General features: G+C 37.5%; 1 protein-coding gene across 1 annotated transcript; it reads right to left on the bottom strand.

The window, feature by feature from the left end:
- Positions 1-1,757: 1,757 nt before the first annotated feature.
- LOC120164911 (TATA-binding protein-associated factor BTAF1-like) lies at positions 1,758-17,440 on the bottom strand. Its single transcript, XM_039174540.1, has 21 exons — positions 17,281-17,440; positions 16,588-17,194; positions 16,283-16,415; positions 16,103-16,171; positions 15,329-15,538; positions 11,499-11,741; positions 11,085-11,258; positions 10,505-10,930; positions 9,986-10,426; positions 9,769-9,894; positions 9,225-9,692; positions 7,184-7,722; positions 5,888-6,380; positions 5,736-5,804; positions 4,961-5,296; positions 4,598-4,861; positions 4,456-4,505; positions 3,740-3,849; positions 3,587-3,669; positions 2,092-2,304; positions 1,758-1,941 (listed from the first exon to the last, which is right to left on the bottom strand). The coding sequence occupies exons 1-21, from the start codon at positions 17,438-17,440 to the stop codon at positions 1,771-1,773; spliced, it is 5,385 nt and encodes a 1,794-aa protein (XP_039030471.1). The 3' UTR covers positions 1,758-1,770.
- Positions 17,441-21,390: the final 3,950 nt, after the last annotated feature.

The following is a 21,390-nucleotide window of genomic DNA, read 5'->3' as shown; positions in this document are numbered from 1 at the left end:
GTTGCCACCAACGCCAAGTTGAGAGCAGCTTTCGTGGGAGACATCCGATTATGAATTATCTACCGTGAGACTCAATCTCACGACCACAAGATTAAGAGCCTTGCGCTCTACCAACTGATCTAAAAGGACAATTATTTAGTTTTATTACAAAGATAGCACCAAATAAAACCTAAGATGTTAGTATTGAAACACTACAACCAAGGAGAGGACAGATGGGGCCATGCCTTTGGTTCGATTAAGATATAATTTTACATATTTATAAATGTGGTAAACTTCTATTTAGAAGTATGTAGCGTGCTCTTTGCTAGATACTGCTTTGAATGAGACAAAACATATTGTGAATTATATGAAATTAATTCTGTTAATATTTGAATTACATGAATTTGATTAATATGACTTGAGTTTGAATTTGATTCGTATTTTTAACGAGTTGAAACGAGTTATTTGATATTCAATTCAAAAAACTCACGAACTACTTGAAGAAATAATATACGGAAATTTTAAATTTTTAAATTAAATTATTAATAGTATTAACATTTATATGTTATCTTTTTATAAAATACAATATAATACTCGGAAAAAAAGTTGTTATTTTATTACTTCATTTTGAATTGAGTAAATTTTTAAAAGGACAGACTACAAACTATGATCACTAAAGTTTGGACGAGTTTTATATCTGACTTCTAAAGTTTTAAAAGTTATACTTTGATCACTATATCATCGATAGATAGTAAAATAATCACTCGTTCAAATGCTAATTGTCGTTTGATGTCTGGTATGTTAATAAGAATGGTTAATATCTAATTTAATCCCTAAACTACAACTACACCATGAATTTAATCCTTAAAACTCCAAAATTTTAAAAAACTCTATCTTCCTCGTCTAACCCGATTCATCAACATCACCAACCCTCACCACTCAACCACCACACCATCATCAACAACTCTTTTTCATTTCCCCCCACGGATTTTTTTTTAATTTTCATTTTTTATCGATACATTGTAAACATAAAAAACTATGGTACAATTACTAATTGTATGGTAACAGTTATATTACTTACATATAAATAGTTGATTAGTTATTGATTTATTCTCACTTTAGTCCACTTGAATTATTCAATAACATATTATACATCCAATTTGGTAAAATGGATCAAGAATTCAAATTTAGTCGGTTCAACTAAAACTAATTTTTTAATAAAAAATATTTACAATTGGTTAAAGATATAAATGTAAAACAACCATTATTATGAATTATGAACTAAATAGTTGTTCTTACCATGTCAAAAAAGTTGACAAAGCGGTTTAAACAAATTTATGCTACAATTTTACCAAGTCAAATAGTTGTTCAAATATTTTACTACGGTGTCGTTTTAATCATTAAGTTCATACATTCTCATAGCTTTGGAATTTTGCTTTTTTATATATATAAAAAAATCTTCGCAATATATCATTCTAAAGAGAGAATAAAATATATACAATAATCGGCTTTACAAAACTTCGGCAAAAAATCCCAAAATTTGGGTAAAAATATGTTTTAAAAAATTGAAAGCTAAACCTAAGATTTGCCAAAATTTGGGTCCTAAATTAGATATATACATTTCTTCTTACAGATGGGCTGCTGGCTTCAATCAGTTGAGCTTCAATAAGAACCGGCCGGAACCAAAATCTAGCAAGCCGTGATCCGAAAAGCCCGAGTAGTGGATTGGGAATAATCTTTCAACACGCTACCGCAACCGTTTTTAGGTTCACGTCTTAGAACAGCTTGAATTCAGCCATTAAGTTTTGTTAAAAACTGGCTCAAATTGTATTCCTCTGTATATTGTGATTGATCCCAAAGCTCCTCCAAACCACCAAGAATGGCTTTTAGTCCCTTCCCTGTACCCATTAATTTAGGGTCTGCATTGATGCTGCCCTCTGAACGTTTTGAAGCGCTGGCTCCCTGCAAGTCAAACCCATCGGTACGTGTCATCTCAAAAGATATAAAGATATCAGCTATGTTACTTGACATCCGATGTAAGTGTCAAATACATAAAAACAATTTCCAAAATTTTCGTCTATAACATGCAAGAGAAGCCTGAAATAAAAGTACCTTTTTAGACGTTTCGGCAGAGGCAAATAGATCGAGCAACTGGTCAGTGTTCATGGTTTTCAAACTGGCATTATCGGCATTGATAACGGCATTGGCAACCGATAGTTTGAACCGTTGAAGGCTCATAACTTTTTCCTCCAGGGTGCCACGCATGATGAGACGGTGGACATTCACAACTTTCCGTTGGCCTAATCTATGCGCTCTGTCCATTGCCTGAAATAGAATATAAGATACAAATCATTAATGAACACTAAAAAAATTCAGCAAGCTTAAGAAAAGGTGAAAATCATTTAAGACAATAAATATGGGTGCAAGTAGAGGTGCACAAAAAATCCGAATATCCGATTTTACGCAAAAAAAATATCCGAAACTAGATTTGGGAAAAACCGGTTTTTTAAAACCGGATCGGATATTTAAAAACCGGATAGTATAACCGGTTTGGGAAAAAATTGGACAATCGGTTTTTTTACCGGATTAAAAACCGGTTTTTATCCCGAAAAAATCCGGTCTGGAGTTTAAAAACTAGCCGTTAATATAGCCGTTGGGGGGGTTTTGTGACCGTTTTTTTTCTAAAAAATCACCATTTTACCACCTTAAACATGTATAAATAGGTTGGGGATGTATTTGATTGATTACAACTTTCTCAAATCTTATTTTTGTAATTTTTTGTTCATCATGGCTACAAACTGGTTTTTTTATATTCGGTTTTTTTCAAACCAAAACCGATTACACCATCCGGCCCTCCAAAACGGTTAGGATCTGAACCGGTTTTTTTAAAATCTGATTTTTTGGCTAGGTGAAAAAACCGGATCGGTTTTTTATCCGACTTTGTGCATGTCTAGGTGCAAGCATATCCATTCCTATTGCCAAATAAGAAAAATATAGGATTTTGATAAAAATAGAGGAAGGCAGGACGATGGGTTCTTCCATAGTGTCTACAGATCCAGGCCCTCCAACTTTGCTGGAGCTTATTCCTAGGTCTTGTAATTTGGCGGCAGTCAAGTTACTTTAGGAGGGGTTTGGTTCATTGTTTCAGGCATTTTGTTGTACTGTTTTGTGTTGTATTCCAGGAATTGTTTAGGCGTTAAGTCTTCTTTGCTGTTGCTAGAGTGGTTTACAGCTCAGCCAAAATTAAGACTGTGTTAGTACCTTTGATGGTTTAGGCTGAGCTTGTTCTGTTGTTTAGGGGTGTCTTCGGGTGTTTTTTGATTTTTTGGTTATATTGGGGGTGTTTATCTGGTTGTATCTTATGTAATTTCTTTTGGTTAATGAAATCTTAAGGCACTCTTTTCCTCCTTCCGCTGATTAAGGAGCTTCTCTACAAGCTCCTTTAATCAAGATGGGGGTTTTAACGAGACCTTCAATTCCTATCAAAAAAAAAAAGAATGTCTGGCTTTTGACGAAGAGTTACTGGAGAACGCTACTGGGGGAATAAATTTCAGCATCGACACATGAATAGAAGATTCTGTACAAAAATATGTAATATTTAAGTAACCTGATGATCACGCATTGGATTCCAATCGTGTTCCATAAAAACGAGGGTATCAGCTGATGTCAAGTTCAGACCAAGTCCACCAACTGCAAAACAGAGCCAATGAATAAGTAAAACATCATAAATAAATTTCCCTTAGCAACAAGAAAACCTTACCATGTGTTGTAAGCAGCAGGACATCTATAGTCGGATCAGAATTGAAAGCTTTCACAATGTCAAAACGCTTCTCTGACTCAACTGATCCATCCAGACGTAGGTATGTGACACTGTTTGATGCAAAAGATAAAAATTGATGAAATTTTCTAGAATTAGTGCAGAAGAAGTACTGGGTTATGGGAAGGTGAAATAAAACTTCAAGACAGATGCAAGAGCACCGAACAGATACATCAAAGCAAAGAAGAAAATGAAAAGATCTTGAAGTTGGTTTATTGTCGATGCATACTTTACAAATATATTTCTAAGTCTACTCGAACTCTAACAATAGTTCTTACTGCCTTGGCAGTTGTCAATGATTTTCCAACCGGTTCTAAAGAACAAAAAGGAAATAAAGATCAAGGAACTAAATGCCAAATGATAAGCATCAACCTGAAAAATTACAATAAGACTTTTCAAAGTTTTTCCACATATTTGGAGGTTAAAGACAAACAATTACTTCGATAGAAAATGAATAAGTAGTTTCCTTCTAGAACTACAACACATGATTAAAGTAGCCAAAGCAAATGATAAAGACAAACCAGGAGAAAATTTCCTTTAAATCAACAATTCTAACATTACCGTTAAAAATTTCTTGAGTAAGATAAAGAACAAGGAATATTTTCCTATAAATAAACAATTCTAACATTCAGATATAAAATGGTTTTAGAATGACTCACTTCTTCATGTAGGTTTGAAACAAGTCCTTTTCGATGATATCCAGTAAGGCCTGCATGGAAAACATTGTTAATGCAGTAATTCTGGAAAGGATTGAAGCTCAACTAAGCAAGCAAAAAAGCAAGAGAGATAGGGGATCATTACTTTATGTTGAGCAAATATCAGAACTCTATGTTGTCCAACTGTGACAGCAGCATCAGAAGCAGAAGTATCCACACCAATTCCACACTCTTCCAGAATCTCCTGAAGAGCAACTAACTTGGGAGAGTGGTGGAGTTTACGAAGTTCAGAAATAATATCTGAACTCGTTGGGAAGAGTTCTGACAACTGCAATGTAAGTGACTCGGGGACCTTTTCTCCAACGACAAGAAGGGGATGGCTACAAAGTTTTAGCAAGTATTGCAGTGCCTAAAAATAACAAAAGGGACATTCACTCAGCCCATAGAAACTTCACAAACTGGGTGGGAAAGAATATAAGGAAGAATGAAGGGAAAAGAATCATTTCACCTGAAACACATGTGTAGATGCTTTCGGCGAAGTCTGCTTCCCCCCTGCTGCAACTGCAGAATCATCCGTCTTTACCATGCTTGAAATTTCTTGTTTCACATGTGAACCAGAAAATTGTTCATAAAGTACTAATTGGACAGGGCTAAGGTCACAGTATCTGTCCTGAATGATTTTCTCTGGCAGGTCTGACAAAACCTCATCTTTTGTCCGACGAAGTAGGAAGGGCATGACCTGTTTGTGCAAAGCTTCCATAGCAAGTGCCCCAGCTTCAGCATCCTTTGCAGAACATTTAGGATCTCTAGCAGCCACTAGCGGCTTTCCATAGCTGGCTTGGAACTGCCAAAATAACATTTGACAAAAGCCATGAATTTTACTGTAATTCACTCTTATTAAACGTGTAGGAAACTTACAATTATTTATACAAGCCTAGGCCTTATCTTAGGTAACTTCTAAACTAGTTTAGAGACTAATTCTAGAAATAAAAAGAATCCCTTAGATTTAGGGATACTAACCAAACAGAATATTTACAAATCCAACTCAATCTTCTTAACTTAGGTAACTAATCTCTGACAACATTAAACCAACAGTTGACAATAACAGACAACAGTTTTGTAGGTAAAAGTACAACAAATAATCAAAATTTTAAAAGCATAAGATCAGACTAAGGATTTTCTACATAACTCAGTGGTTAGAATTTGTGGAAGCAAACTGAATAATCCAAACAGCAGACAGTAGATCTTACATGTATGTAACACAAGAAATAAAAAATAGATACCTGTCTCTCCGTTCCAAGAAATCCTGGCATTAGGAAGTCAAAAAGGGACCACAAATCCATGATGTTGTTCTGGGGGGGAGGGGGAAGGAAAAAGAAACTTTCTCAGGAAACTGCAAATTCTAATACATCGAGTAAATAGACTTCAACCTTACCTGGATCGGTGTTCCACTTAGTATTAACCTGTGCTGAGCTTTCAGCTGCTTTACTGCCAATGTTATTTTGGATTTAGCACTTTTGATGATATGTCCTTCATCTAAAATACAGTAGTTCCAGAGATATTGAGCTAGATAATCAGCATCCTTGCGCACAACATCATACGATGTTATAACAACATTATGCTTATCAAATTGTTCTCTCAAAGTGATACGGTCCTGAACAGAACCAACATATTGGAGTGTGGATATCAGAGAAGCATCAATATATTTTTCTATTTCAAAAGCCCAATGTCCGACAAGGGTTGATGGGCAAACAATTAAGGATGGATGAGGTTCTGTGTTCTTATTTGAAGCACGACACTCAGCTATCTCAGATGCTACAATTGCTGATGCTTGAAGCGTCTTTCCAAGCCCCATATCATCACATAGGATACCATGAAGCTTGAAACGTTTTAAAAAGGCCAACCAGTTTATACCTTCTTGTTGATACCTGAAAGCACACAAAAGCAACGGGAATACTATAAGGGTAAATAAAATTGCTCTAGAACTGACTACTGAATCATAAAAACTGACACAAGCTGCATTCAGTTTGCAAAGCAGTATTCACTGGACAGTGACTGTCTAAGATTGAGACTAACTGAATTAAAGTTGCCTTCCCCATAAGATGAAAATAATATATCTCAGGTGATTGAAAGAGCATTGATCAAATGATATATTTCCAGTTTGGAGAAGAAAACAAAAAGAACAGATAACAAATATGTGTAAGATCTTTATAAACTCTGAATAATTGGCACAGATAAAATACCATCATGTCAGTCCCATACCCGAACTACTTCTTAATAGAGAAACAACCAAACATTGTCAAGTGTTGTCCAGAATCGTTCCAAAGATATTTAATGTGAAATCATCAAAGAATATTTTAGACCTCCAAGAAGATATCTATGATGCTACTTTCAGAGCTTCCCCACATACTGTTGGTTCCCAGAGAAGGGAAAGAAAGGGTAATTGAATGGCCCAGTACAACATGACCAACTTCACTTCACTTCACACTTCAAACATAACTATATACATGAATTATTAAAATGCAATCATTCCCCAGCATAGCATGCAATAAGCAAGTGCAGGAAAGGGAATCCTGAACAGAATTTCCCTACTGAAATGCGACAAGAACATACAGAAGATAAATCAATACAGCACTAAACGATAATGCATTCATACTCGATCAAGCCAAGGTAGGGAAGGAAAAAGAACCCGAAGGAAAGCAGCAAAGCTAGTCTACAGAGTTGAAAGTACCTCCTCAATGTAACTTTCAATTCAGTGAAGAGCTTGTAATCATCAATATGAGAACTATCAAGCAGTTGCTCCAAAAATTTTGCATCTTCAGCATTTCTAGATAAATCTTCACTTAGTCCAACAGGTGGAGGAAGACCTCTTGCTAATGGAAGAAGAGGTACTAGGGCAGCAAAACTACGTGTCACACTCTGTCTGACGGAATGATCACAATCACTCATACACCTAAGAAGTGGGACAACTAACAAGGGTGCATATGGAACCAACTCCACACCCAACCCTTGAACAACCAAGGTAATAAGCATGCCAGCACCTTGTCTATAATGGACAGATGTCACATCCCCCAACATAGGAATGGCATTTTCAATCACAGCCCGCATTACATCTACAGTCATAGACTTGGCCATTGTCATAATACACCTGGAAGCAGCCAATCTAACTGCCACATGGGAATGACCAACACATTTGAACATGCAAGGAAGAAGCATAAGCAGTTTAGGGTTTAGGGTTTCATCCAGCACTGGAGCAATAGAACGTACAACCTGCCCAAAACAAAATACAGATAAAAGAGATAAATTAATCGTAGATACCCCAGGCACCATCAGATTTCAAACAACAGACGTACCAGAAACAAGTATCATTTTCCATCATTCGGTAACAGAGAGAAACAATGCACATACAACATTCTGTATGAAAATAGTGATGGTTTCAAGTTATTATGATGATTAAGCTGTTTTCCACAATCAACATTGCCAATGTTGATGCAGCAGTGAATGGAGATTGGAGGAAAAGTGGTGTTGGGGGCATTCTAAGAGTTGAGGATGGCTCGGTGATGGGTTCTTTCCAAGGCAGCTGGTCCAGGTCCACCTCTGTTGATTGAGATTATGGCATTAAAGAAGGGTTTATCTTTTTTCGCTTTGATTCATCAGAGGTTTAAAGAACGTTTAATTGTTGAATCAGACAGTAAACTAGCAGTGGAGTGGGTCAAAAATTATGAATGTTGTCCTTATGTCTACAGAGTCTTTGTGGAAGACATTGTTATTTTGTTAAGATATCTTAATGGTATTATTAGATGGGTTCCTAGATCAGCCAATGTTGAGGCTGACAGCTTAGCTAAAGCTGGTATTGGCTAGTTACACAGTTTTCTATTAGGCCTTAGTTAGGATTTGGGTTGATTATTGTAAAGGGTGTGTTTTGTTTTTAAACATTATGTATCTTTCGTTTTAAATGAATTAAGGCACTCTTTTCCTCCTTCCGCTGATTAAGGAGCACTTTCTGCTCCATTAATCATGAAGGGGGTTTTTAACGAGGCCTACCTTCTTATCAAAAAAAAAACATTGCCAATTTTATTAGAAGTCGGCGACACTAAAACCACTATTTTCAGAGAATAGAAAACCTAGAGCCCATAACTAATCCTTCCTCTTGTGATAATATAAACCTAAGATAATCATATTACCATGACAATAAACAATGTAAAAGAGCTGATAATAATTACATAAAGAGATTGATCGATTATGAACACATTCGCATCTGCTTCCACCACATAAGGATGCTCTAACTCAGATGTATTTCATACATTAAAGCACTTCTTTTGGCTGAAATTTTTTCCGGAAAAGTTTTGCTTCCAAAAGTTAAACGAAAAGACAAGTTAAAGGAAAAGAGAATTGAGCACCAAATCCAGTGCCTTAGACCACTTACATAAAAGAATATCTAGCTTACACATTTTACAATTAAACATACTTTGCAAAGGATACGAACAAGGTTCACCCTAATGAGTTGACTAACAATAGAGATGACATTTGCTAGAAAACATCAAGGTACCAAATTCCAATAAACCAGTAATGATGGAATTTCTTGCAAAATAATTGTGTGCTGAATTTAATAATTATCCAGCAACCAGTTTGTAATGGTATTAAATAGTATCTCACATGTGATTCCTAAAATTTTAACCAGGCATCATGTGAGACTAAACATTCCATATCTAAGTTCTCCATCATAACAGGCAGAAGGAACAAGAAATCTAAAAAAAAATCAAGACACCAACCTGAATATTATTAATCAAGATCTGAGGATCTTTTATAGATTCAACAGCCTGCACAATTTGCTGATTGTCTGAAGGACTGCAAGGTATAAGAACTTCAGTAATGCAATCCCAGAGTTTGGGAAGTTTCTCAAATATTGTAGGACCAAACTTCTCACACAAATGTCTCAATGCTAATTCTGACCCTCTTCTGCTGATAAAACCTTCCACTCTTGACCGATCTTCACCACCAGCTAACATGTGAACCTTTGATTTTGGTTTTCCCAAACTAGTACCAAAGGAGAGGAAATCCTGGTCATCAATAATTTCCATGGAATTGATAATTGCAGCTTGAGGAGTCTCAAAAGGGTCCGAGTACGTCAAACTACAAATATTCTTGATTAATTTATCATTTGGGCTGGGCTTACGAGCAATGCAATGATATATAAGTTCTGCAAGTGCCTCTGCTGCCTTCTGTTGCATTATTTCCTCCTAAACAATGTTTGAGAAATTATCAGACCAAAATCAGCCTGTGTTATCTCACACACAAAAAAGTCATCTTGAAAACAGTACCTGTTCTCTTTTTAATTGATGCCATTAAAGGCAAAATTATAGGATTAAGTCGTGCAGAAAGCTCTGACATCCAGACAACAGCAGCGGCGACCAAGGAGGTCACTGTAACATGCAAATTACTCTGGGAAGAAAAAGAAAAGCCGACAACTGTCAAGAAATATCAAGGGCAAAAAGCTACATATCACACATGAAAAATAGAATTGCAAACAAACCTGAACGCATTTTAAATAGCCTGAAGTTGCTATAAGACATTGTTTTGTTGACTCTATATCATCAACATTCCTTCCCATTGATTCGTTCCCCGCATTATCATTAGATAGTAATGGCAATTTAGAAGCAAAACTGATTGCATCATCTACACTTGCGCTCTGTGCATCAAATTTCCTTGCTGACAATATATCCACAAACATGCCAGATGACTCGACAGCATGTAGTAACTGACTAGCTTCATTGCGCATCTTAGCATATGTCCTTGACAACTCGGCGTAAGGTAGAACTGAATCTTTTGTAGGGAATGCAGGGTCAGAACATGCTAGCAAATCCAACAACCATTTTCTAAGATAATCTGGAAAAGAATGCATAATTTCCTGGTTTCCCGATGAATCCTTGCTTTTGATCTCTTTGAACCAAGAAATAAGAATCACAGATGCCACCTGAGAACAAAGAAAAATTAATTGACAAATAGAAGATATCACTCCGTAATTTTCCTGTTGAAAAAATTTAGAAGCTACCTGTCTTTGAACTCCTGACAAGGAGGAAAGTGCACTCCACAGTGGACCAACTATGTACTGCAAAGAATCTGCCTGCAACTTGGATGCAAATATCCCTAATGCTGAAGCCGTAATGACTCTAGTATTGGTTACAGACATTTCTGTATCAGCGCCGACAATTATCTTCACTAAGTTGGCAGAAGCATCCCCATTAGTTTCCTGAGAAACAGCTACTCTCATAGAATCCACGCCAATAGTTCCATAAGATTCATTCTCAAGCTTCACAGCTTTCATTTTAGCTGCGGCTCTATGGTGACTCTTTCGAGGAAGTGCCACTGGCCAAAACATTTTTGTAGAATCTAATGTCGAACCAAAAGTAGTTGTTGCAAGTTCTATCCAGGACGACATAAAGGATGCCGCTGCTACTTCCAAGTCCCCAACTGGGCACTAGAATCATTCAGAAAAATGAGGTTTTAGAGCAACAAAGGGGGAGGTAAAAATAGAAAGATATGCCCCAAAGTAAAGAGAATGCAGAGGATAAGAACAGAGTAAATAAAAGAAAGCATGAAATTGCAACTTGTGATAACTTCAGGTAAGATACCTGCACAAGCAACCTCCACACCCTCTCAGAACACTGCAGAATTTCCTGGTTGGATTCTAGAAGCAGGTTTTGGAATACAATCCTCAGGGTATCACCGAGAATAAAAGAAGGCCAAAAGGAATTACCAGAATGCTCAGAAATGCTCCTTTTATATCCAGCTTCAAGAAGCCTCTCCTGCAGATTAATAATTCTTCAAAGAGTATGCTAATATTTATATTAAATGTATGAAAAAAATCTTGCAATCAAATATAAATCCTAGTGACTTATCCATTAGTACTTATGCCCAAACTAGATAATTCTAACAACCCAAATAAGCAGCCATCTTACTAAAACAAAATTGAAATATTTTTTTGCTATGACAAAATTTATATGAGACTGATACTAAAATTAGAACATTGTAGGTAAGCAGCTTACCAAAGTACGGATAGCTGAATGTCGAACTGATGTAATACTGTGCCTCATGAAGGGCCATAATCGTGGTGCCAACATAGACAACATGTAAGGATTTTCCTGCAAATCTTTTCCTTCTCCCACCTCATCAGCACGAATTACTTCATTTAGATTAAAATTCTGCTTCTCCTTATCTGTTGATGTACCAATTATCTTCGGCATCATATCTTCTTGGGAGTATATTTCAGCCAACAGGTTCATAACACTACAAACAACAATATGACAAGAGGATTAAAACAGGGTTCTACAACATCCTCCACAGTCCACACCTTACTTCTTAAAATCATACAACTCCATGAAAAATAATATCCAAATGAGCGAGAAGTCAAACATGGTCCCAACTTAGTGTTTTTGTTACAACTTCTAGCTGAAGAACAACTAGAGGAGAGAGGCAAGGGAAGTGACATAGCAGCATAAACTAAAAGAATTAAAAATTTAACAAAAGAAAATGACCACACAGAGCATTTCTTCTCAATTCTGTTTAACTACATAATATTCAAGTCAAAAAGACATACAAGTCCATGCCTCAATAAACAAAGAAAGAAAAGGGATAATAGGAAACCATCAAGCTAAATCTAACAGTTTACATTCAGCTTGAAGGATATCTAGTATCCCTTTGCTTTCTTTGTTTATTTGAGCTTGCACGTGCAGATGTCTTTTTGACTCGCATGTTGGAGTTAAAGAGAAATTGTGATCTGCATTGTCATTTTCTTTTGTTAATGTTTTCATTATCAGTTCCAGAGATAATATGAAATTGTAAAAGCCGGTTGCTATACATTTTCTCAATGTACTTACAAATTCATTTGGAGTTGAGAATGAATCCAGCAGGCATGTGCAGTGAGTATCATGAAGTTACAACTTTTATAATTTTTAATCACACTTTCTTGACCCTGCATTCTACTGTCTTATTACAAACTGCAGGATAAAATTATAGGAGTTTCAAAATTTTAGGATTTCTCAAAGGTTCTACTTCTTCAGAGTGCTATCAGATAAGTCATATCAGCCAGAATCACATTGTTTCTTAATTGACATGCCCAAGCAGTATTTAGTCGAGACTTGAAGAATGTCAGAAGGGTGCTGTTAATTTTTGAATTGATGACAGGTTTGCAATTGAATTTATCTAAGAGTAAAATCTTCGGTATTAATGTGGATCCGGATGAGTTAGCAAGTTGGGCAGTGGAAATTGGCTGCACAGTGGGACTTTTTCCAACAGAATATTTAGGATTACCCTTGGGATCTAAGAGGAATTCTGCAGTATTGTGGGAACCAATAGTCCAAAGATTTTATTCTAAATTGGCTGGTTGGAAGGCTAATTCCTTATCTCTAGCTGGTAGGGCAGTTTTAGTGAAGTCAGTTTTGTGCTCTCTTCCGACTTATTTTCTCTCCCTTTTTAGAATTCCAATTGGTGTGGTTAAGAGATTGAATTCTATAATGGCAGCCTTCCTTTGGGGCGGTTCGGCAGATAAGAGGAATATTCATTGGATGAATTGGAAGTTAGTATGCAAGCCGAAGAGGTTGGGGGTTTGGGAATTCCGAATTTGGCACTTCTAAATAGAGCTCTTTTGGGTAAATGGGTATGGAAATTTGCATCAGAGAAGAATTCGTGGTGGAAAAAAGTTGTGTGTTGCGTGTATAATTTAGACTTTAATACATGCTTAATTACGAATTCTTTGTCTAATCGGGCATCTTGGATTTGGAAAGGAATAATTAATAATTTCTTTTCTAATGATGATTTTGGGGACTGTATAAGGAAGAATTTGTGTTTGAAGATGGGGAATGGAGAGACAGTGCAATTTTGGCATGATTCTTGGTTGGGTTCGTTCCCTTTAAAAGTTAGGTTCCCAAGGATCTTTGTTCTATCACTGAATAAAGGGGGCAAAGTTGCAGAATTCATGGAAAATTCTTCTTCAGGGTGCTTCTGGGACATTAAATTAAGGAGGAATTTGGTGGACTGGGAGGTTGAACAGTGGATGCAGCTTATGTCCTTGTTGAATTCTACCTCTCTATCATCTTTGCAAGATGACTGTTGGGTCTGGACAGGGAATGGGGAGGGTTGTTTTTCAGCTAAATCTTGTGTGAAGTGCTATTTTGATTGGGCTGGTAATGAGGAGATGATGGTACTTGGGACAATATTGTATGGACAGGGGTTGCTCCTCCTCGAGTCGAAACTTTTGTTTGGCAGGCTGCTCATCAGAGAGTGGCAGTTAGAGAGGAATTGATAAAGCGAGGAGTTTCAGGGATTGAAGACTCGTTATGTCCTTTGTGTGGTAAGTATGTGGAGTCGGTTTCTCACCTATTTGTTCATTGTGAGGTTGTCAGCGGCCTGTGGTATAGATTCTTGTCATCTTGGAATGTATCTTTTGTGCCACCTCAGACTTTGTTGGATTTCATAATCGTTTGGAATGATTTAATCCCGAAATCCACCATTTGGAAGTTCATCCTAGGGCGGTGCTTTGGACGGTTTGGAAGTGTAGAAATTATATTATTTTTGGGAAAGGAAAGGTGGATGGCCCGTTATTGTTCTTCCTGTTCGTTTTAGAATTGCATCATGGTTTGTCGCGAGATTCAATGATGTGCAGATAAATTTTGATTCTCTAGTGGGTGATATTAAAATAGCTGATTTGGGGGTAAGAATGAAGAAGGTTTCTATTTCTTCCTCGTGTTGGACTGCTCCTCCCTTGGGTTACGTTAAATTAAATGTTGATGGTGCGATGTCTAAGGAGTGGGATAAAGGAGGCATTGGTGGATTATTAAGGGATGCTCAAGGGTTGCAGCAGGGTTCGTTTTCCGAAAGGATTGGGGGGGTCCTCCTATTCTTTCAGAGCTATTAGCTATAAAAAGAGGGCTGATGTATATTGAGGAGAAATCTTTGGTTTCATTTCCAAGGGTCATATTGGAATCAGATTCCCTTAATGCACTGAAATGGATTAAAAAACCGGGTGTATGTACTCCTATGTTCCAGCCGTTGGTGAAAGACATTGCTGCATTAGTGGAGAGTAGAGGGGTAATTGTTAGGCATATTTTGAGAGCTGCTAATTGTGAAGCGGATAAACTAGCTAAAGAAGGAATAGGATGAATATTAGATTATTGGCTAGGTTGCACAATTATTGAGCTGGTTTTTATGTTCTGTGCTTGGTTTTTAAGTTTTATGTTGTAACAGAACTTCTTAGGATGGATATGTATTATTCTGGTATTAATGAATTTTTAGGCACTCTTTTCCTCCTTCCCATGCCCTTCATTTATTGTTGTAACATGGAGGTCAAGAAGGGGGTTTTTAACGAGGCCTATCCAAAAAAAAAAGCAGTATTTAGTCGAGATGTTACATTTTAGTTGTTAATCCCGAAACCTTTTGCTTATAACAAAAGTTTCAGATGTTTCTAATACAAAACTCAGTCGTATATTACAAACCTCAGACAAGTTCAATAAAAAAATGCAGTTGGAACAATCAACAAAAATGCAACTCTGTAGCCATGCCTTCAAAAGGTTATAATAAGAAATTATACATGAGAATCGAATGCTAAGATAAGCCTGTTAGAAAGTACCCCAAGAAGTTCAAAGTTTTGAAATGTGTAATTTCTAACTTCAAATAAATTTTCATCAGGAAATGCAAAATTACGAAAGCATATAGAACTAGTGCATCAACTTAAAAAATGTTACATTTTGGTCCATTTCCCTCTACAAAAAGCTAGATGTGAAAAAAATTAGGAAAACATATAGAATTAGTGCATCGACTCAAAAAACGTTTCATTAGGTCTTCTTCCCTCTACATTAGCATACAAGAAATGACACATACTGCTAGTGGATGGACTGAGATCATCCAAATCAAGTAGTATATCCCAAAGCAGCATAATAATTGAATGCAGCAATTGACCTTTTAAAGCAACAATAGCAGCTGCAGCAGGTATCAGAGCATCTGCAGCCACAGCCCGCACATCATCATCAGGGTCCTCCAATCCAGCTTTACAAGCAGGAACAACATAGCCAAGCAAATCTTGCAGCATTTCCTAGAATGCAGAATGCATTGTAACAAAATGGTTAATGAAAAGGTCAGGCCAAAAAAGAGAATGTGCAGGTGGATGGGCTATATAAACGAAAATCCTACTATAAGTAGTCTAAAAAGAAATTGATCATAAGTCATGACAAGTGAATTACAAGCAACACAAAATACAAGAGTAGATATTACTAAGTTGCTATTACCATTTCATCTATTTTTCCCAATCACAGATCTAAAAAAATGAGTTGGAGTTTTTTTCATTCGGTTGGAAGTTGAAACACATTCATAATTTAAGACTTTGCAACTTCATTTCTTAACAGACCAGCATTGCTTGCAAAGGCTAATTATATTATAGAGAAACAATTATGAACAGTTCATTTCTTAACAGACCAGCATTGCTTGCAAAGGCTAATTATATTATAGAGAAACAACTATGAACAGTTCATTTCTTAAAGATCAGGCAACACTGCTTTCAAAGGCTAATTACGATAGAAAAAGTATTTATTGCCATAAAATATAGAATTCGCATACTTAGAACAGGCACAAAATGTACTCGAGATAACAAACTCTTTACCCGTCGAACAGCAACCAAGTATTTGATACCCAAAAGGCTTCCGTGACGAATTTCCCATTCTGGCCTACGCTGAACAAAGAAGGAAGACAAATAACAACCACCATACAAACAGTAAGAATGGAGCAACAATAGCCTTCATTGAAACATAGGATATTGAACAAGAGCTTACAGGGATTTTACCTGCATTTGCAACAAGACATTCAAAGTTTCATGGACTAATGAAGGGTGCATGTACTTAAAAGTAGCACCTAATGCTTGTGCACAAGTTTCTCGTACTGGAGCAACAACCTGATCAGATACATAGTCTCCAAAACTGCAGGATAGAGATATAACACAATAAACATAAAGACATGGTTTTTAAACAAAAACCTATTTCTTATCCACTAACAGTTAGAAAGTACTAAATAAATAGTAATTTTCAACAAATCAAACCCATTAGAATTTTCCAATATATAACTAGGCCCCAAAGAGAAAACAATACATACCGGTCTAGTGATAGTACACACAAGAAGCGAATTGCACAATCCTGAAGAAATTCACAATTCTTAAGCCAAGAATGTCTGGTTAGCTTAACCAAGTTCCTAAGTTTGCAATTTTCAGGGAGATCTTTCAGTACATCTGAATTTGCAAATGCAGCCTTATCTTCATAGTAACTCTTTTGCTCTTCCACTTCAGCTTCTTTAGACTGGCAAATCACATCATTTTCATATAATTCGGTCTCCATCTTCATAGAACTAATATCATGTTGACCATTAAACTGCCCTGAGGGCAAGGTCCATGCAGTATCCTCAATCTTAACTGCAACATCAAAGCCACCATGCAGGCCAGCAGTGATCGTTTTGTCCATCACCGGAAAAGATCCATCTTCAAGTTTTGGCCTCTTCATATCTGGCTCCAATTCATCTGGTGAAACTTGCATATTCAAATCAATTTCTCTCTCTTTCTTAATTTTACTTGAAAAATCCATATCTTTTATTTCAAGGAACAGTGTGTCATCCGAGTTCAAGTCAGGAAAATATACTCCGACAGAAGCACCATGATGCGTTAAAATTTCTCTCAAGGCCATAACACTACCATGGCGAATCTCCCAAACTGATAGAACAGTGGAAATTACCATCAGAGTAGAAAGGAAAAAAATGAGTAATATAACACCTGAAGTTTATAAAAAAAAGGCTAACCAGGATCAAACATATCAAGAATGAGTTGTTCCACAAAACTACGGAAAGGCCACCGGCCCCCATCATGATCAGAGCTGTCATCATCAGTAAAAGAATCAACTGCACAGAAATCAAGATCATTTTCTAAATCTGATAGCTTAAAATAGAAAAAATAATTCATCTTTTTTTAAAAGCAAACAATGATAACACGACAAGAAATGGAGAGAAATAGTGAGAGAGAGAGAGAGTCCGTCAAAAGTTTGGGTCCTGGTGGTAACCGTAGAGAGGTTCATGGTGGAATTATTTGGTCAGCGTTCGTTGATAATCTTAGCAGGAGAGTGAGTCGCAGTGATTTATGGGCTCGTTTTAGTCATTTTGGTAAGGTTATTAAGGTGTTCATTCCGTTTATCAATAATAGACCGAAGTATAAGGTAAGCACGTTTGCTTTCGTCCATTTTGCAAGTAAGGAGGATCTGTGTAATGCAGTGGATAAGATGAATAATGCCCTGATTGATGGGAGGAGGATTTTAGTGGCTGTAGCCAAATATGAGAAAATATCTGGGTCGAAGAGACAGAAAGATGGGAGGGCTGATGGAGTTAATAGTGCTGGTATCAGTGGGGGAATGGGTAGAAGATTGCCTCCTCAAGCTGACAGGGTGAGGAGGATGGAGATGCTGGATAAGTTTCATGATGGGAGGTCCTACAAGGAGGCGGTGGTGGGGGTGTATAAAGAGCCAGAGGGTGTGCAAGAGGGTATTCATGTTAATCCGAAGGAGATGAATAATACTAAGGATGTTTCCATCCCAGTGGAGGATAGGGTCTGGCTTAGATCGTCTCTTACTGGTATCTTCAAAGATATTTTTGAACTTCATGTTGTGCAGAAAGCGTTAAGGAACGAGGGCTTCAACGTAAAGGTTGTTAGGTGGGGTTTTGCTAAGAATGCGTGCCTGGTTGTGTTCCAATCGGTGGAAGAGAAGAAGTTAGCAATGGAAGGAAAATGGGAAGCTTTGTCCTTCTGGTTTGAAAGGTTGGAGCCGGTATTGGATGAGGAAAGCATTCCCCGAGCTTTTTGTACGATCTCCATGATAGGAGTTCCTTTAAATTGCTGGTCGGTTCCGTTCTTCACTAGGGTGGTATCCAGGTGGGGAAAGTTAGTGAAGATTAAAGATGAAACTGCTCAGAGACTGGACTGCAGAGTTGCACAGATGCTTCTTAGGGTAGTCAGCCCTTTTGACATCCCTGATCATACTTCAGTTACTACGAATGGAAGGAAATTTCTAATAAAAATTAAGGTGGATGGGGGGGATGATTTCTTTCCTGATTTTTCAGATCTGGCTGAAGAGGTTGTTCCAGAGGATCCTTCGGTGGAGAACTCCTCCGGTTGGAGCACAGAGGATGGGCAGGCACAGCATGGAGGTCACGTGGGATGTCAGGAAATGTCAGAAATCCATAATAGGGTGCTAGAGTGGGTTGCAGACTCACAACGTTGTAATGTCACAGATTCCGAGAGAGTTGACTTCTCTCCACATGAAAAGTCGGAAGATCTTTTTGAAAGTAAGAAAAGCGGGAAAAGTATGGGGGGGATCTTTTTAAGCTTGATAATGTTGACCGGGAAAGTGGGCCTAATTCAGGCCTTGGAGGGATTCAGTTGGCTGGTCTGGAGCAAGAAAACTGCCTAAACTCTATGGGCCGTAGTCCTTTTTCATCAGATACAATTAAGGACTCAGTAGGGGTTGAAGTTGGAGGAGGGGATCCGGTTGGTTTAAAGTTGATAAGTTTAAGAGATGGTTCACAAACCTGCTCTGCAAGTTCGTTATCCATGAAGACGGCTCCGTTGGAAGGAAATTCATCAGAAGTCATAATAAAACTTATAGTAGGTCGAAGTCTAGAAAGATCTGGAATCAGGTTGTGAAAAATTGTAATAAGATGCAGGATTGTAAGGAAAAGTCACGAGGGGTGTTCAATGGTGAGACAGGAAGAGCTTTAATTTCTAGAGGTTGTCTTTCTGATGTTCCCGAGGCTGCTGGTTTTTCAATAAAGGAATGGGACAGTTCTTGGGTGAGCAGACCATACAGGAGAATTAAAAGGTCTCTATTTAGGGAAGCTGTTGATCATGCTAGTGTTGATACTGTTTCCTCATCAGCTTTTCCTTTGCTGGTTGAGGAAGCAATTGCTACATGGGAAATTAGTAAGATGCTGGGGATATCTTTCAAGGAGGGGAAGGAAGCTTTTATACAAAAGATTGTTGAATTGGAGAAAGGGTTGTGTGGGGCTATTGACCTGGAGATTTGTATGTGGGAGTTCTGGGTTCTGTTTGTTTGAGTATCATGACTAAGCTAAGTATATTGTCTTGGAACGTTAGGGGTTTGGGTAAAAAAGAGAAACATAGAGTTGTGCAAAAACTTGTTTCTGAGAAAAAACCGTCGTTTCTTTTTCTTCAAGAAACAAAACTCGAAAAATTACCAATGTCGTTTTTAAGGAGGAGTGGTTTGAATGGGTTGCAGGGTTCGTTGAGTCTCCAGCAATAGGTTCATCTGGAGGTTTGTTAAGCTGTTGGGATGATAATTTTTTTGAGATTGACGATCAGTTTATTCATAGGAGGTTTATTGCTGTTTTGGAAGGATCAAGTCTAATCACCTTAGGTGTGGCTTCATTACGTTTATGGCCCGTCTGTGGAGGAAGAGAAGGCTGCTTTTTTTAATGAACTGGGACTGTTTGTAAACGGGTTCAGTATCCCTTTGTGTGGGAGGGGATTTCAATGCCTATTTGAATGAAGAGGAGAAGTTAGGCAGAGGTCATAACAGGAATTCACTGGAAACTTTTAATCATTTTATTCAGCAAACGGGACTTATTGATCTGCCTCTGGTTGGGGGGAATTTCACGTGGAGCAGTTATCGGGATTTGCCGACGGTTGTAAGACTAGATAGGTTTCTGGTGAACTGTAATTTCTCAGCAGAATTTTCCGTATTAACCAGTTTCTTTTGCCTAAATCTATCTCCGATCATAATGCAATTTTCCTGGAGAGGGGGGCAGATAATTGGGGTAAGAGACCCTTAGGCTGTTCAATATCTATTGTCTGAGGATGGTTTTGAGGATGGTTGTTGAGTCTGTTAAGCGGTTCAAAGAAGAAATTCAAGAGGTGGAATGTTGAGTATGCTTAGGAATACAAAGTCTGCCATTAAGTGCTGGTCTGGAGATAGAAATCAATTCCTCGAATGGACATCTCTATGTTAGAGGACAAATTCATCAGATTGAAAAGGGGATGCAACATCTCCTCCTTCCAATGATGTTGTCATTTCGACAGAATTGAGACTGTTGAGAAATGAACTTTGGAGACTTCTTAGAATCGAAGAGCAAATTTGGGTACAAAAGTCTAGAGAGAAGTGGGTCAAAGGTGGTGACCGTAATTCAAAGTTTTTTCACACGTGCGCTTCCATTAGGAGGAGGCTGAACTCTCTGTATGCTTTAAATGTTGATGGTGTCACCACCAAAGATCCAGGTCTTATCAAGTCTAGGGTCAGGGAGCATTTCTTTAAAGCTTTTAATTGTTGCTCAACAATGGAAGTGGAGGGTATTAACTTAGATTTCGCAAAAATCTCCCTGCAACAGAACCTATTGCTAGAGAAGGAGTTACGGAAGATGATTTGGGGGACCATTAATTCTTGTGATAGTAATAAAGCCCCTGGGCCAGATGGGTTGAACATGGGTTTTTTCAAGACCTTCTGGCTTAGCTTGAAAGGCGATATATTGAAATTCTTCCACAACTTCTATTTGGGTAAGGAATGGGAGCATGGGTATTAACCATTCCTTCTTAACTCATCCCGAAGGTTCTAATGTTGGGAGTTTAGATGATTTCAGACCTATCTCCCTTGTAGGTGGGATGTATAAGATCCTATCTAAGTGCCTTGCGAGAAGATTGAGATGTTGCATCAATGATATAATCAGTGATTCTCAATTTGCTTTCATTCCTGGGAGACAAATTTTGGATTGCTCTTTTATTGCTAATGAAGGAATTGATTTATGGAGGAAGAGAGGGTTGAAGGGTTGTGTATTTAAAGGTAGACTTTAAAAGGCTTATGATTCGGTAGATTGGGACATTTTATTTAAAGTTATGGCGAAGGGGGTTCGGTT

Source organism: Hibiscus syriacus, unplaced genomic scaffold (genome assembly GCF_006381635.1).
Source record: "Hibiscus syriacus cultivar Baekdansim isolate YM2019G1 unplaced genomic scaffold, ASM638163v2 tig00111558_pilon, whole genome shotgun sequence".
Classification (NCBI taxonomy): domain Eukaryota; kingdom Viridiplantae; phylum Streptophyta; class Magnoliopsida; order Malvales; family Malvaceae; genus Hibiscus; species Hibiscus syriacus.
The sequence above is the reverse complement of the archived record's forward strand: the minus strand, read 5'-3'. Positions and strand labels throughout refer to the sequence as shown.

Coding starts and splice junctions, on each gene's coding strand:
- LOC120164911 (XM_039174540.1), bottom strand. CDS start 17,440: ATGAATTATTTTTTCTATTTTAAGCTATCAGATTTAGAAAATGATCTT. Junction 6,381..7,183: donor TTGAAAGTTACATTGAGGAG/GTACTTTCAACT, acceptor GTGTGCTTTCAG/GTATCAACAAGAAGGTATAA. Junction 2,305..3,586: donor ATCCAATGCGTGATCATCAG/GTTACTTAAATA, acceptor ATTCTATTTCAG/GCAATGGACAGAGCGCATAG.